Source organism: Somniosus microcephalus, chromosome 5 (assembly GCF_052327205.1).
Source record: "Somniosus microcephalus isolate GS21.2 chromosome 5, FLI_Smic_1.0, whole genome shotgun sequence".
NCBI lineage: Eukaryota > Metazoa > Chordata > Chondrichthyes > Squaliformes > Somniosidae > Somniosus > Somniosus microcephalus.
The window spans coordinates 272,845,322-272,861,243 of NC_140991.1; the positions used below are offsets into that span (position 1 = coordinate 272,845,322).

The window sequence follows — 15,922 nt, forward strand, 5'->3', positions numbered from 1 at the left end:
AGGTTCATCTGGAAGATACCAGGTCAGGACTGAATAGTGGAGATGGATAAGTATTCTGGAATTTTGCTTAATAGACTTTTGGGATCAGGGAATATTTTTGCACAAGTTTCGCCACAGGCAAATGAACTGTAGTCCATGATGGGGCCGAATGTACATGGCCTGTGCAGGAAGTGGACTTGATGGGCCAAATAGTCTTCTCATTCCAGGCTTTCTTATATAAACCTTGTTACCGAAGGAAGACCATAATTATCTATATTAAAGTGTCTACAGTGTCATTGAGAAAGCTGATTGACCCATGGGATATGTGACAGGGCTGATTTCATTAGTTTTCCCCAAGGGAGGTTTGCAGAATGTGTGCATTTGGTACTGCAATGCCCAGTTAGGCTTAGAACACCAGACCACAGGGGTGTGGGGCCAGGAACTTTTCTCTGTGGAGACCTCATCTCATAATCTGAGAGCATGAGCCCGAGTCCTCAACAGAGAATAGTTGCTGGCCTCAACGTCCCTGCAGACTGACGTTCTGAGCCTAACAGGGCGTTGCAATACCAAATGGCTACGTAGAAACTAGTGTGCTTAGCAGGCTGAATAGAGAATCAATCTTTTCTGCCAACTAGGGCCAGCCAAATTACATCATGTTGGGAAAGTACAATGTCACTTGGCTGTTCCCAAATTGCAGATAATAAAAGAACGTTTGGTATAAAAAGGGTGAAACTGGCTCTAAACAGGTTGGAGTATACAAAAAAAATACTGATCACTGTGGAAACCAGCATAACTGAGCCACATGAAATACAATGGATGAAGGGAGTGTCAACCAATCCCAGAGCTGTATTTGAAGAAGCCTATTGTTGGCAAGCAACTGCCCCAATGTGTGGTCCCAATAAAGTGGACTTTCATGTGAAGGAAGCCAGTGGTCCTGTACCTTGTTGCTTCTTCCAGGTCACATCCTTCATCACTGCCCTGATCCTGAGTAGAGAACATCTGCTATGAAACTACCCGTGGGCATTGAGACATCTACAAGGCCTCAACAAACCTCAAAACCTGAGCCAGCCCCAAGTATACATAAACATTTATTTTAAGGGGTTAGTATAATACACTCCTTTTTCTCTAATCAGGGTATTCATTTTGGAGGATAGAGCAGATGAATGCATGGCTGGAGAGATGGTGCAGGAGGGAGGGAGGGCTTTAGATTCCTGGGACATGGGGGCCGGTTCTGAGGGAAGTGGGACCTGTACAGGGTTGCGCCTCAACAGAGCCAGAATCAATGTCCTCACTCAGGGTGGTCGGGGGGGGGGGGCGTGGTTGCTAGTGCTGTTGAGGAGAGTTTAAAACTAACTTGGCAGGGGGATTGGCACCAGGATGTTACAACAGAAAGGAGAAACAAAGTGCACAAAAGGATTGGGAGAGACAGATAGCACTAGAGTAAGAATTAGTAAGGTATTAGGTGGGGTCAGACTAAGAGAATGCAAGAAGGTCTAAGATAGGTTTACAGTGTGTGTGTAAATGCATGAAGGGTGGTAAATAAAGTTGGTGAGCTGCAGGTGCAAATAGACATATGGGAATATGATGTTGTGGCTATAATGGAGACCTGGCTCAAAACAGGGCAGGATTGGGTTTTAAATATTCCTGGATATAAGGTGTTCAGGAAAGATAGGAAAGGAAATAAAGGAGGTGGGGTGGTAGTATTGGTTAAGGAGAATGCTACAGTGCTGGAGAGAGAGGATGTCCTGGGAAGGGTCAAGGACAGAAACTATTTGGTTAGAGTTAAGAAACAATAGAGGTGCCATTACACTACTAGGTGTATTATATAGGCCACCAACTAGTGGGAAGGATATAGAGGAGCAAATTTGCAGGGAAATTACAGAGAGGTGCAAAAACTATAGAGTAGGGATAGTGGGGGATTTCAATTATTTTAATATAGACTGGGATAGTAATAGTGTAAAGGGCAGAGAAGGGGAAGAATTTCTGAAGTGTGTTCAGGAGAACTTTCTTGATCAGTACGTTTCCAGCCCAACGAGGAAGGAGGTATTGCTGGATCTGGTTCTGGGGAATGAGGTAGGTCAAGTGGAACAAATATCAGGAAGTGAACATTTAGGGAACAGTGATCATAGTAGCATAAGGTTTAGATTAGCTATAGAAAAGGGCAGGGAGCAATCTAGAGTAAAACTACTTAATTGGAGGAAGGCAAATATCAGTGGGTTGAGAACGGATCTGGCCCGGGTAAAATGGAATCAAAGATTGGCAGGCAAAACTGTAGTGGAACAATGGGCTGCCTTTAAAGAGGCGATGGTTCGGGTACAGTCAAGGTACATTCCCACGAGGGGGAAAGGTAGGGCAACAAAAACCAGAGCTCCCTGGATGATGAAAGAGCTAGAGAGTAAGATGAAGCAGAAAAATAGCACGTATGGCAGATGTCAGGTTGAGAATACAAGTGAGAATCAGGCTGAATATAGAAAGTTCAGAGGGGAAGTGAAAAAGAAAATAAGAGGGACAAAGAGAGAGTACGAGAACAGATTGGCAACTAACATAAAAGGGAATTCAAAAGTCTTCTACAGACCAAAAAGGTGACCTACGCATGGAGGCAGAGGCCATAGCTGAGGTACTAAATGAGCACTTTGCCTCTGTCTTCACCAAGGAAGAAGATGCTGCCAAAGTCATAGTGAAAGAGGAGGTAATGGTAATGGAAATACTGGACACAATAAAAATTGATAAAGAGGAGATACTAGAAAGGCTGTCTGTACTTAAAGTTGATAAGTCATCAGGACTAGATGGGATGCATCCTAGGATGCTGAGGGAAGTTAAGGTGGAAGTCACAGCGGTACTGGCCATAATCTTCGAATCCTCCTTAGATACGGGGGGTGGTGCCAGAAGACTGGAGAATTGCAAATGTTACACCCTTGTTCAAAAAAAGGGTGCAAGGCTAAACCCAGCAAATACAGGCCAGTCAGTTTAACCTTGGTAGTGGGGAAGCTTTTAGAAATGATAATCAGGGACAAAATTAACCGTCACTTGGACAAGTGGTGATTAATTAAGGAAAGCCAGCACGGATTTGTTAAAGGCAAATTGTGTTTAACTAATCTGATCGAGTTTTTTGATGAGGTAACAGAGAGGGTTGACGTGGTGTACATGGACTTCCAAAAGGCGTTTGATAAAGTGCCACATAAAAGGCTTGCCAGCAAAGTTGAAGCCCATGGAATAAAAGGGATAGTGGCAGCATGGATACGAAATTGGCTAGGTGACAGGAAACGGAGTAGTAGTGAACGGTTGTTTATCTACCTCAACTCCACCTTTCCGCGCTATCCCCACATCCCTTAATTCCCAAAAATACACGGACCTCTGTCTTGAATGTGCTCAATAACTGAGCAGCCACAGCTCTCTAGGGTAGAGAATTCCAAAGACTCACAACTCTGAGTGAAGAAATTTCTCCTCATCTCAGTCCTAAATGGCCAACCCCTTATTCTGGGTCTGTGACCCCTTGTTCTAGATACCCCAGCCATGGGAAACATTTTTTCAGCATTAACCTTGTCAAGCCCCTTAAGAATTTTATAGGTTTCAATTAGATCACCTCTCATTCTTCTAAACTCTAGGGAATATAGGCCTAGTCTACTCAATCACTCCTCATCAGGCAATCTCCTCATCCTAGGAACCAGTCTAGTGAACCTTCTTTGCACTCCCTCTAAGTATGTCTTTCCTTAGGTAAGAAGACCAGAACTGTACACGGTACTCCAGGTGTGGACTCACCAATGCCCTGTATAATTGTAGTAAGACTTCTTTGCTCTTGTACTCTAATCCCTTTGTAGCAAAAGCTAATATACCATTTGCTTTCCTAATTGCTTGCTGTACCTGCATGTTAACTTTCTGTGATTCATGTACAAGGACACCCAGGTCCCTCTGAATGCCAACATTTCCGTCTCTCACCATTCAAAAGATATTCTGCTTTTTTGTTTTTCCTACCAAAGTGGATAACTTCACACTGCCCCACATTGTATTCCCTTTGCCATGTTCTTGCCCACTCAGTCAACCTGTCTATATCTCTCTGCATTCTCCTCACAGCTTACTTTCCCAACTAACTTTGTATCAGCAGCAAACTTGGATACGTTACACTCAGTCCCTTCATCTAAGTCATTAATATAGATTGTAAATAGCTGAGGCTCAAGCACTGATCCTTGCGGTACACAGCTAGTTACAGCCTGCCAACTTGAAAAGGTCCTCTTTATTCCTACTCTCTGTTTTCTGTCCATTAACCAACCCTCAATCCATGCTAATATATTACCCCCAATACCAGGAGTCCGAATTTTGTGTAATAACCTCTTGTGTGGCACCTTTATCGAATGCTTTTTGAAAATCCAAATACACCACATCCACTGGTTCCCCCTTATTCATCCTACTAGTTACATCTTCAAAAAAAAAACAGCTTTGTCAAACATGATTTCCTTTTCATAAAACCATGTTGACTGTCTAATCGTATTACGATTTTCTAAGTGCTAATAATAGATTCTAGCATTTTGCCTACTACTGATGTCAGTCTAACTGGCCTATAGTTCCCCGTTTTTCCTCTTCCTCCTTTCTTAAATAGCGGGGTTATGTTTGCTACCTTCCAATCCATGGGGGCTGTTCTAGAATCTAGGGAATTCTGGAAGATTAATACCAGTGCATCCACTATCTCTGCAGCTACCTCTTTTAAAACCCTAGAATGCAGGTCATCAGGATTTGTCACCACTTAGTCCCATTAATTTCCCCAGTACTATGTCTTTACTTATACTGATTTCTTTAAGTTTCTCTTTCTCCCTAGACCCTTGCTTCTCCATACAGGATCCTGGGCTTCATAAATAGAGGCATAGAGTATGAAAGCAAGGAAGTTATGATGAACCTTTATAAAACACTGGTTCAGTCTCAACTGGAGTATTGTGTTCAGTTCTGGGCACTGCACTTTAGGAAAGATGTGAAGGCCTTAGAGAGTGTGCAGAAAAGATTTACGAGAATGATTCCAAGGATGAGGGACTTCAGTTATGTGGATAGACTAGAGAAGCTGGGGTTGTTCTCCTTAGAGCAGAGAAGGTTGAGGAGATTTGATAGAGGTGTTCAAAATCCTGAGAGGTCTAGACTGAGTAGAGAGAGAGAGAAACTGTTCCCATTGGCGGAAGGGTCGAGAACCAGAGGACACAGATTTAAGGTGATTGGCAAAAGAACCAAAGGCGACATGAGGAAAAACTGTTATACGCAGTGAGTGGTTAGGATCTGGAATGCACTGCCTGAAAGGGTGGTGGAGGCAGAGCTAAATCGTGGCTTTCAAAAGGGAATTGGATAAGTACTTGAAGGAAAATATTTGCAGGGCTACAGGGAAAGGGTGGGGGAGTGGGACTAGCTGAAGTGCTCTTGCAGAGAGCTGGCATAGGCTCGACAGGCTGAATGGCCTCCTTCTGTGCTGTAACCATTCTATGATTCAGAAGGTTTTCCTTTTTTTGTTAAAGCACTTCTAAATAGTGTATGAACTGTAGATATTGTTTAATTCTAGGTCTGTATTTGTCTAGTATATAATAAATGATCCTAAAGCCATGGTCAATCCTAATAAGAAACTCCAGGCAAAAAGAGCCCAGTAAATTAAAAATAAAATTCAAGTTGTGTGGAGATAAAAAGGCATTTCCCCAAAAATCACAATATGTATGTGTCCCTACATGGAGACATGCATACTTTGCTCTGCCTCATGCAGAAAGCAAATGTCCTTCTCCAACACACTCTCCACATCTGCAAGGATTCAAGTGCGCTTTGATCCCGGTTGCTCAGTGGATGATCCTCTGTATGGGATCTTCCCAAAAGCTATCCCATAGGGAGGCCAACACCTGCTTTTCTGCAAATGAGTCTATTTTGTACTGCAAAATCTAGAGAAGACCCCATGGAGGAACCAGCATCCTGTATTTGAATCAACATGCCGTATTCAAAATTTTAAGAAAAAATTACGATGGGGGAAGATTTCTGCTATTTGCCATTGATAGTAAAACTGTAACTGTATAAAGAACATGCTTACAATTTCACTAACAGCAACGAAGGTGTCAGCTGTGGCTCAGTTGGTAGCACACTAGCCTGTGAGTTGGAAGGTTGTGGGTTCAAGTTCCACTCCAGAGATTTGAACACATAATCTAAGATGACACGCCAGATGCACTGTTGGAGGTGCTACCCTTTGGATGAGACGTTAAACCGAGGCCCCTTGCTGTGTGCAGGTTGGCTGCCACGTTTCCTCCATTACAATAGTGCTTCATTGGTTGTAAAACACTTTGGGATGTCATGAGGCGCTATATTAAAAGGTGCTATACAAATGCAAGGTCTTTCTTTAAACAGTGGAAATATTCCCCTTACGAGGTAGTAAAAGGTCCCCTGAAATGCAGAGCTTTTAGCCATCCCTCCCGCATGCTCTGGCTCCTTGTACCAGTACAATAGTGTAAATAGGGATTTGTGCATTCATTTATCAGAACACAATAAAATAAATTGCCTAGGATCAGTTTTAATAGTGACATATAAACACATCAGTGAGAAAATCTACTTCTCTCTCTAAAACACTGCTTTATTACCAGAGGAATTAAGCATGACTGTACCTGCAGAAGAAACTTCTCTGAAGCGATACTGTGTCTTGCTAGTACATTGGGCAAAGCAGGATTAGTATATTCAAACTGTGGATTGTAGGTGAACTCAGACTTGAAGAACTTGACTTTTTCCTTCTCCACATTTGACGGTTTTACAGCAGTCAGGATGCAGAGCCTACGAGTGGAGCCTTCGCTGTCTTTCCCTTGTCCAACTGGCAATCTGGACCTCTGCAGGCTTGAGAAATAAAACCTTTTTATCTTACCTTTCGGCCTTTGGGACAGACCAATCCCACTTCCTACCACAGATATGCCGAGCGGGAATTTTGAACCGCTGGCAACCAAGCTGCCCACGAGCAATGGAGTATGCCCGCTTCCAAAACACCACTCCCCGTCAACCAGTGGCACAGAGGCGCTGGGAGTCCGGCGTTCCTTGTACCGCAACACAGCTGATGGCTTGGCAGACTTTCGGTGCTTTTTGTGATGGCTGGAGGATAAACGCTTCTTCTCTCCCTTTGACGGCAACAAGACATTGTAGCCATTGCTTCCAGTGAATATTTCCTTCAAGATGCTGACAGAGACTTGCTGAAGACCTGCTTGGCTCATGTCATTATTTTCAGCGGGATTCAACAGAACCGATTTCTTGGCCAGCTCTAACTGTGGCCACCGAAGCTTTTCTGCAAGGATTGGACAACAGGAAGGTTCAAATTAACTTTGCATGGATTTCCCTCATTTGCAGACCACTTCCCACCATACAAGCTCCCTCCAACCAGCAAGACATAAACATCTCAATGATCAACTGGCAGGAATGTAATGGGAAAAGGACAAGCAGGACAATGCTAGTCCCCCCCCGCCTTAATTGCAATGGCATAGAAAAATAAGTTGAATATTTCAAAATAGCTAAAGGTCCAAAAGTGTATGAAACTATTGCTTCCGCAAGAGAGAGATTGGCCTATTGTTTCATTAAATATAATGGCAAACAGTCCTAGTAATTTCAGCACTGAGGTACGTGCAGAACTAATATGTTCTTCTATATTTACCCACACCCCCCTAACCGCAAGTACAGAATGCACCAAGCTAGCATGGCTGAGGTGAGGTGGGAACCATCACTCCTGTGCTCGCCGATCTAAAATTGGCTCCCGGTACAGCAATGACTCGTTTTTAAAATTCTCATCATTGTGTTCCACTCTTGCCATGGCCTCATTCCTCCTCACCTTTGTAACCTCCTCCAGCCCTACAACACTCCGAGATCTCTGCGCTCCTCCAATTCTGACCTCTTGTGCATCACAGATTTTCTTTCGCTCCACCATTGGCGGCTGTACCTTCAACTGTCTAGGCACTACAAGTCCTGGAATTAAAACCTACCTCTTGATCCAGCTTTTGGTCACCTGTCTTAATATCTCCTTATGTGGCACAGTGACAAATTTTGTCTGATTACACTCCTGCGAAGCACCTTGGGCCTTTTTTTCCACTAGATTAAAAAGGTGCTATATAAATGCAAGTTGTTTTTGAACCATTTTTGTAGGGCTGTCCTCAAAGATGTGTGATATTCAACAGGAGAACCAACAGAGAAGAAACTGATCATTGAGGAAGGAATTTCAAATAAAATGTTCACCCCCCTTCTACATCAGTGTGGAGATGGTTGAGCTTCACCTTTCAAATGACATGCGATTTAGACCTGGTTCCCTGGTCATAGGCCACTGGGAAATGTATGACTACAATCTTGGTCTTGTGCATTGTCATAGGCATCAACTTAGGAGGAGCAACTGCTCCTCCGTGTTAATATTGGGGCTACAATGCGACCACAAGCCTTAATAGTTGCTGGCTGTCAGACCCTCGGTTCAGAGGCAGATGTAACACTGCTCAAGAATGCAACGAGTGCCTACAATAAATATTCAAGAGCTAGGTTAAATGACCTTTTGGTCATCGGGTCATTCCCCAGCCACACCTTGTAGGAGACGAGAAAGAAATGCAGCAAAAAAAGTGAAGTCATAGAAATTTATGGCACAGAAGGAGGCCAATTGGCCCATCGTGTCTGTGCCAGCCGAAAGAGCTATCCACCCTAATCCCACTTTCCAGCTCTTGATCCATAGCCCTGTAGGTTACGACACTTCCAAGTGCCTATCCAAGTACTTTTTAATTGCGATGAGGGTTTCTGCCTCTACCACCCTTTCAGGCAGTGAGCTCCAAACCCCCACCGCCCTCTGAGTGAAAAAGATCTCAACTCCCCTCTAACCTTCTATCAATTACTTTAATCTATGCCCCCTGGTTATTGACCTCTCTGCTAAGGGGAATAGGTCCTTCCAATCCACTCCATCTAGGCCCCTCATGATTTTATACACATCAATTAAATCTCCCCTCAGCCTCCTCTGTTCCAAAGAAAACAAATGCAGCTTATCCAATCTTTCCTCATAGCTACAATTCGCCAGTCCTGGCCACAACCTCTTAAATCTCCTCTGTGCCCTCTCTAGTGCAATCACATCTTTCCTGTAATATGGTGACCAGAACTGTACACAATACTCTAGCTGTGGCCTAACTAGTGTTTTATACAGTTCAAGCATAACCTCTCTGCTCTTATATTCACTGCCTCGGCTAATAAAGGAAAGTATCCCGTTTGCCTTCTTAGGCACCTTATCTACTTGTCCCGCTATCTTCGGGGATCAAATGGACATGCATTCCAAGGTCCCTCTGTACCTCTACACTTCTCAGTATCCTACCATTTATTGTGTATTCCCTTGCCTTGTTAGCCCTCCCCAAATGTATTACCTCACACTTTAGAAGAATGAGAGGGGATAACATAAGAACATAAGAAATAGGAGCAGGAGTAGGCCAATCGGCCCCTCGAGCCTGCTCCGCCATTCAATAAGATCATGGCTGATCTGATCCTAACCGCCAATCCACTATCACAGAACCATCTCCTGCATCTAACAGAATTAGACACACGAAATAGGAGCAGGATCAGGCTACACGGCCCCTGGGCCCGCTCCGCTACCCACAGGGCCATGACCGATCCGAACCTAGACTCATGTCCAAATTCCTGCCCGCTCCCCGTAACCCTTAATTCCCTTTACTTCTAGGAAACTGTCTATTTCTGTTTTAAATTTATGTGATGATGTAGCTTCTACAGCTTTTTGGGGCAGCATATTCCATGGACCTACCACCCTCTGAGTGAAGTAGTTCCTCCTCATCTCAGTTTTGAAAGAGCAGCCCCTTATTCTAAGACTATGCCCCCTAGTTCTGGTTTCACCCATCATCGGGAACATCCTCCCCGCATCCACCCGATCCAACCCCTTCACAATCTTATATGTTTCAATAAGATCGCCTCTCATTCTTCTGAACTCCAATGAGTAGAGTCCCAATCTACTCAACCTCTCCTCATATGTCCATCCCCTCATCCCCGGGATTAACCGAGTGAACCTTCTTTGTACTGACTCGAGAGCAAGTATGTCTTTTCTTAAGTATGGACACCAAAACTGTATGCAGTATTCCAGGTGCGGTCTCACCAATACCTTGTACAGCTGAAGCAATACCTCCCTATTTTTATATTCTATCCCCCTAGCAATGAAAGCCAACATTCCATTGGCCTTCTTAATCACTTGCTGCACCTGCATACTAACCTTTTGAGTTTCGTGCACCAGGACCCCCAGATCCCTTTGTACTTCAGTACTTTCCAGTTTCTTGCCATTAAGATCTCATTGAAACTTCAAATTCTAACAGGACTAGACAGACTAGATGCAGGAAGGATGTTCCCGATGATGGGGGAGTCCAGAACCAGGGGTCACAGTCTAAGGATAAGGGGTAAGCCATTTAGGACAGAGATGAGGAGGAATTTCTTCACCCAGAGAGTGGTGAACCTGTGGAATTCTCTACCACAGAAGGCAGTAGAGGCCAATTCATTAAATATATTCAAGAAGGAGTTGGATATATTTCTTAAGGCTAAAGGGATCAAGGGATATGGGGAGAAAGCAGGGACCGGGTACTGAATTTGGATGATCAGCCATGATCGCATTGAATGGCGGAGCAGGCTCGAGGGGCCGAATAGCCTACTCCTGCTCCTATCTTCTATGTTTCTACAGATTGAATTCCATTTGCCACTTTTCTGCCCACCTGACCAGTCCATTGAGATCTTCCTGCAGTCTGCAGCTCTCTTCTTCATTATAAACCACACGGCAAATTTTTGTATCATCTGCAAACTTCTTAATCATGCCCCCTACATTGAAGTCTAAATCATTGATATATACCACAAAAAGCCTGTGGAACCCCACTGGAAACAGCCTTCCAGTCACAAAAACATCTGTCGACCATTACCCTTTGCTTCCTGCCACAGAGCCAATTTTGGATACAACTTGCCACTTTCCCTTGGATCCCACGGGCTTTTTCTTTTCTGATCAGTCTACCATGTGGTTTACTTTTCTGACAAGTCTGCCGTGTGGACCATGTGTTTCCCTCCTGTTGCTGAGTGGGCAAACCCATCAGCCAGTGCGACTGAGCCACATAGGCCAGAGGTTTGTGCTGGGTGATCTGATCTCAGCTGGAGGGTGGGTGTTGAGGGGAGCAAAGAAAATACCAGTCATGGTTCCCACTCCTGACTGCCAACCAGTGACTCTTGCTGAAAAGTGCAGGTGTATGGATGTCAGGTGGGGGCATGAATGGGTGTAGCTGTGATACCCCAATGGAAGAATAGCTTGCCAACACACACCATCTAGACTCATGCAGGAAGGGCCACCAAGAGTGAGATACCAAAGGCCTTCCAGACCCCTTGGAATTGAACCCCAGCACCTGAGGAGGAAGGAGGTAGAAATCCAGAAAAATTCAAAATAGAATGAAATGAGAGAAAACTGTAGTTTTTATCTGAATACTCCTTAATTAAAACATATTAAAACTGGAAAAGTAAAAATAATTAAATGATAGATAACAGCTGGTATAACAGGCATTGTGAAGAGATTCACAAAGTGCCTTTTTCAAACATACAGAAGAAAGAAGATACGTTAAGCAAAGGCAGTGGTAATCTTAGTCATCAGTAAGGAACAGACTGCATACAGCAGACACAGTAAACTATCATACCAATCCACTAAATAATTAAACTGCAGACTGATTAAGTAGGTCAACACATTCTTTTGGTCATACTTCTGTAACCATTTCAATTAAAATTTTTATCACTCTAGATGCATAAAACTCCATGTATTTATACACTTGTTTTGTTCTTGCAAGTCCAGCTCATCTGAAGTCCTTATATATAAAAATATTTTTAAAAACACTATGATGTGGTAATATGTATCTATTAGTTGTCTTTTATTTTGATTGGGCTATTATTTACAAAATTCGAGAGACATTTTAGAATCATAGCATGTTACAGCACAGAAACAGGGCATTCAGCCCATCAAGTCTGTGCCATATGAGCTACCTCGTCTAATCCCACTCTCCTGGTCGCTACCATTACTTTTTTAATATTACCCTTCTTCAAACAACTATCTAATTTCTTTTTAAAGACTATATAGATTCTACATCAACAACAGCTTCTAATCAGTCATGACTTCATAATCTTCAAGATCTCTACTGCCCCCCTTACCCTTGCCAGCTCGGATGATAAAATCCCCAGCTTTTTTATGACGGCCTAGTGAATTTGCACTACACCTTTTCCATTGCTTTTATATTCTTCTTATAATGCAGTTCCCAAAAGTGTACATAATACCACCAACTGAGACCTTGTACAAGTTCAACTTTATCTCCTTGCTCTTGTATTCTAATGCCTCTACGCTCAAAAACAAGGAATTAATTTGCCTCTTTATGGCCTTATCGATTTATGTTGCCACCTTTAAATGACTATCTACAAACTAATGCCCCTGGAAAAAAACTCACTTACAACTGCGCTTTCAAAATCCCACTGTCCAGCCTTTGGCCCTCCATTCACCATGACATTTCTGCAGCTACCGATCTGCTTAACCACACCCTCACCACCACCACCAATGCCCTAGTCCCTACTGAAACCATTACTCTCTCGCTCTCACCCTAGTCGTTCCCCCTGGTACGGCTCTCATCTCCGCTCCCTTAAGTCCAAGGAACGCAGACTTGAACGGATATGGTGGACAACTGGTTTAGCCATTCACCGCCAGATCTGCTTGGAGCACATAAAGCACTATCGGATTCTGCTCGTCTCCCAAAACTGCTCACTATTCCCGCTTCATTATGGAATGCAAAGATAACCCCCAGCTTCTTTTCTCTACTGCAAACAGTCTTCTTATACCCCTCTCCCCTCCAACAAGGGTGAGGAGCTCATGAACATCTTTGTCGCTAAGAATGAGACCATCCGATCAGCTGCCTCTGCCACTTCCCTTCCCCAGCCCAATAACATCACCTGACTCCGCCCCTGCCTCAGCTCATCTGCTGCCGAAACCATCATCCATGTCTTTGTTACCTCTAGACTGGACTATTCCAATGCACTCCTGGTCGGCCTCCCATGTTCTACCCTCTGTAAACTTGAGGTCATTCAAAACTCTGCTGCCCATGTCCTAACTCACACCAAGTCCTGTTCACCCATCATCCCTGTGCTTGCTAGCCTACATTGGCTCCCGATCCAGCAACACCTCGATTTTAAAACTCTCAGCCTGGTTTTCAAATCTCTCCATGGCTTCACCCCTCTCTAGTTCTGTAATCTCCTCCAACCCCACAACCCTCCGAAATATCTGCGCTCCTCTAATTTTGGCCTCGAGCAACCCTGATTTTAATCGCTCAACCATTGGTGGCTATGCCTTAAGCTGCCAAGGCCCCAAGCTCTAATTCCTTCCTTAAACCTCTCTGCCTCTTGTTCCTCCTTGAAGACGCTCCTTAAAACCTACCTCTTTGACCAATTTGCCCTAATATCTCCTTATGTGGCTCAGTGTCAAATTTTGTTTCATAATGCTCCTGTGAAGCATCTTAGGATATATTAGTACGTTAAAGGTGCTATATAAATCCAAGTTGTTGTTGTATGCATACCAGCTGAAGGAACGGACCTGAATATCAGCCATTACAAAGATACTATAAAGTAAGCTTATCTCAACTAGGGCAGTGGTAGGGTGCTACAATCGGCCTCAACACCTTTCTTCACACTGGAGGACAATAGAAAGGCAGAGTGAAAATTATACAATGTGCTTCTTTACCCATCACCTATGTCATAAAGAAAATTTGCCAATACTGTGGTACAGTCGATTCCAATATTATAAACGGGCATGATTAACACAGATGTGAAAAGAGTTGTGCACTTGTGCCTCTTGGAAACTTTTAAACTAGAATGACTGAACGGGTAAACCTTTCTTGCTCACAGTATATTTAAGCAAAAAAATACATTGTTTTGAGTGGGGACCCCCCCAGACCAAACATCCATCATTATAATGACAGCACGCAAGTAACAATGCAACTTAATAGCACAGCAAATTATGTAAACAAATGAGAAAAATAAGTTTGTCAAGCGCTATTTCATTAAGACAGTGCCCCTTTAAAATGCCAACTGCCAATCACCGAACCACTTTATTATGTGGCTTACAACACAACGGACCATTGCGGTTAAATCAGTCCGCGCCGTGGGTGGCAGCGATCTCGCAGCAGCAAGCGTTTAAAAACTTTGAATATCAAATAATTTTTTTAAAATGTAGTGAAGTTTGGGGCTGTACGAATAAAAAAGTATTTAGTAAATAAATACACCAAGAGTCACTGTTGAAAAATCAAGCGATAAAACGTTCTCACGAATGGAAATGATTGAAATCAATGACATATAAAAGTTGACCCATCACACCATCTGTAACTGCAATGCGACGGATGTGATTTCAGATTTCCTCCTTTAATTTTTTAAGTAGCGAATAGACCCACCAAATCTCACAGCTCAACGAGACCTCTCAGTAATAATAGCTGAACATTTTGCTCCGCTTCCCTGCAGTACAGGAAGTGACACGTACCGGTTACTCGGATTGATTCCAGCATCCCTGGCAACCTCCCGTGACTGGCAAGTGCAAGATGAATCCGTTTCAGTCCTTTCCTTCCACTCGCAGAGAGGGGGCAAGAAAAATTAACGGTGCGCAAACAATAATAATATAATATAGGATATGTAGCAAGTGTCCCCGACTCGACCAATTGTCGTCAAAGACACGGCGCAGGCTTGTAATTTGCACGGAACTCTAACACTTGCAGAGTTAAGGCTAGCTTTAATCCCTGCAACCTGTACCGAATCAGCCTGTGCTTCCCCCTCAGTTCCGCAGAACTGCCGCAGTCTCCAACTCCTCCATGGCGCGCGCCCCCGACTCTCGGCCTGTCATTCTCAGCACCCGGCCGCCGTTCCCACGGTAACCCCATTATTACGTCATAATTCGGTGCTTTGTGACGTTGGTCACTTGTAAATGAATTGTGCGCTTCTTCACAAAAAACCAGGTGCGATGGGGACCAATAACAATTGCTACACTTAGACCAGACTCAAGAGTATTTTTTAGGAAATAAAATGTTTGAAACATTACTTGCTGACCAGAGGTTTACTGTCAATCCGCTCAGGGAGGGAGGGCACTCTGCCTTAGCTCCACCTCGAAATCCAAACAATTAATACTTTAAATCTTAACATTTTGATGCTTCCAACTAATAATCTTATACTATTGTCTTCAAGTTCAAATGAACACAGTCGTAATTTTAACATATGTAAATTGTATTAGGTTTAAAAGAGTACAAGACATTGTGCATTGAAGAGGGTACAGAGAGGAGCAACAAGACTCATCCAACGTGTAAAGAGGATGGATGAGCTGTGAGGAAAATTAGAGATCCATACAGTCCAAGTGGTTAAAAGGGGCTGAGGTTTATAGAATAGTAAATTGTATAAATACAGTAAATCTGGATATTTTTTCAATCTAACCGAGATAATTAAGACTAGAGGACATAAAATTAGGGAAAATTCAATTTAAAATATATATTTTTAGCAGAATTTGTTTATTCAAAGGATGATAAATGTTTGGAATAATCTGCCTGGCAAGTTAGCAGAGACAGAAACTCTATATAGAGATGACCAAAATGCAGGTGGATGCTCAATGTTGCCAACACTCATAATTTACTTGTGAATCCCATGATTTGCAGATTTAAAAAAAAATTCTTGCACTTCATATGGGAAATGTAATTTTATTTTACATATTAAAATTTCCTGCATCAAGTGTGACCATTTAAAAAAAATTAAAATCAAAAGAAGTGTGAGTATTCATTGGTATTGGCAATGGTGGGTATTATAATTGGACGGAATAGCTTTTTTTCCTTCATGACTTTTCTTCTGTTGTATTATTTGCAGGGAATCTGCTAAATATTTTGAATCATTAAACTTTAAGATTATATCATAATTGTTCAGT

At 43.0% G+C, this 15,922-nt stretch overlaps 1 protein-coding gene across 3 annotated transcripts in view; it reads right to left on the bottom strand.

The window, feature by feature from the left end:
* LOC147117731 (putative tyrosine carboxypeptidase MATCAP2) overlaps positions 1-14,930 on the bottom strand; it is a 42,274-nt gene extending 27,344 nt beyond the window's left edge. The window contains exons 1-2 of one of the 3 annotated variants that reach the window (XM_085988956.1): positions 14,504-14,930; positions 6,588-7,249 (exon numbers count right to left, since the gene is read on the bottom strand). In XM_085988956.1, coding sequence (XP_085845082.1) covers positions 6,588-7,249; positions 14,504-14,528 — 687 coding nt within the window. In that variant the 5' untranslated portion in view covers positions 14,529-14,930. Of the gene's footprint in view, positions 1-6,587; positions 7,250-14,417; positions 14,481-14,503 lie in introns of those variants that run through there. The other 2 variants (XM_085988957.1, XM_085988959.1) reach the window with 2 other exon arrangements.
* Between the last annotated feature and the right edge of the window lie 992 nt (positions 14,931-15,922).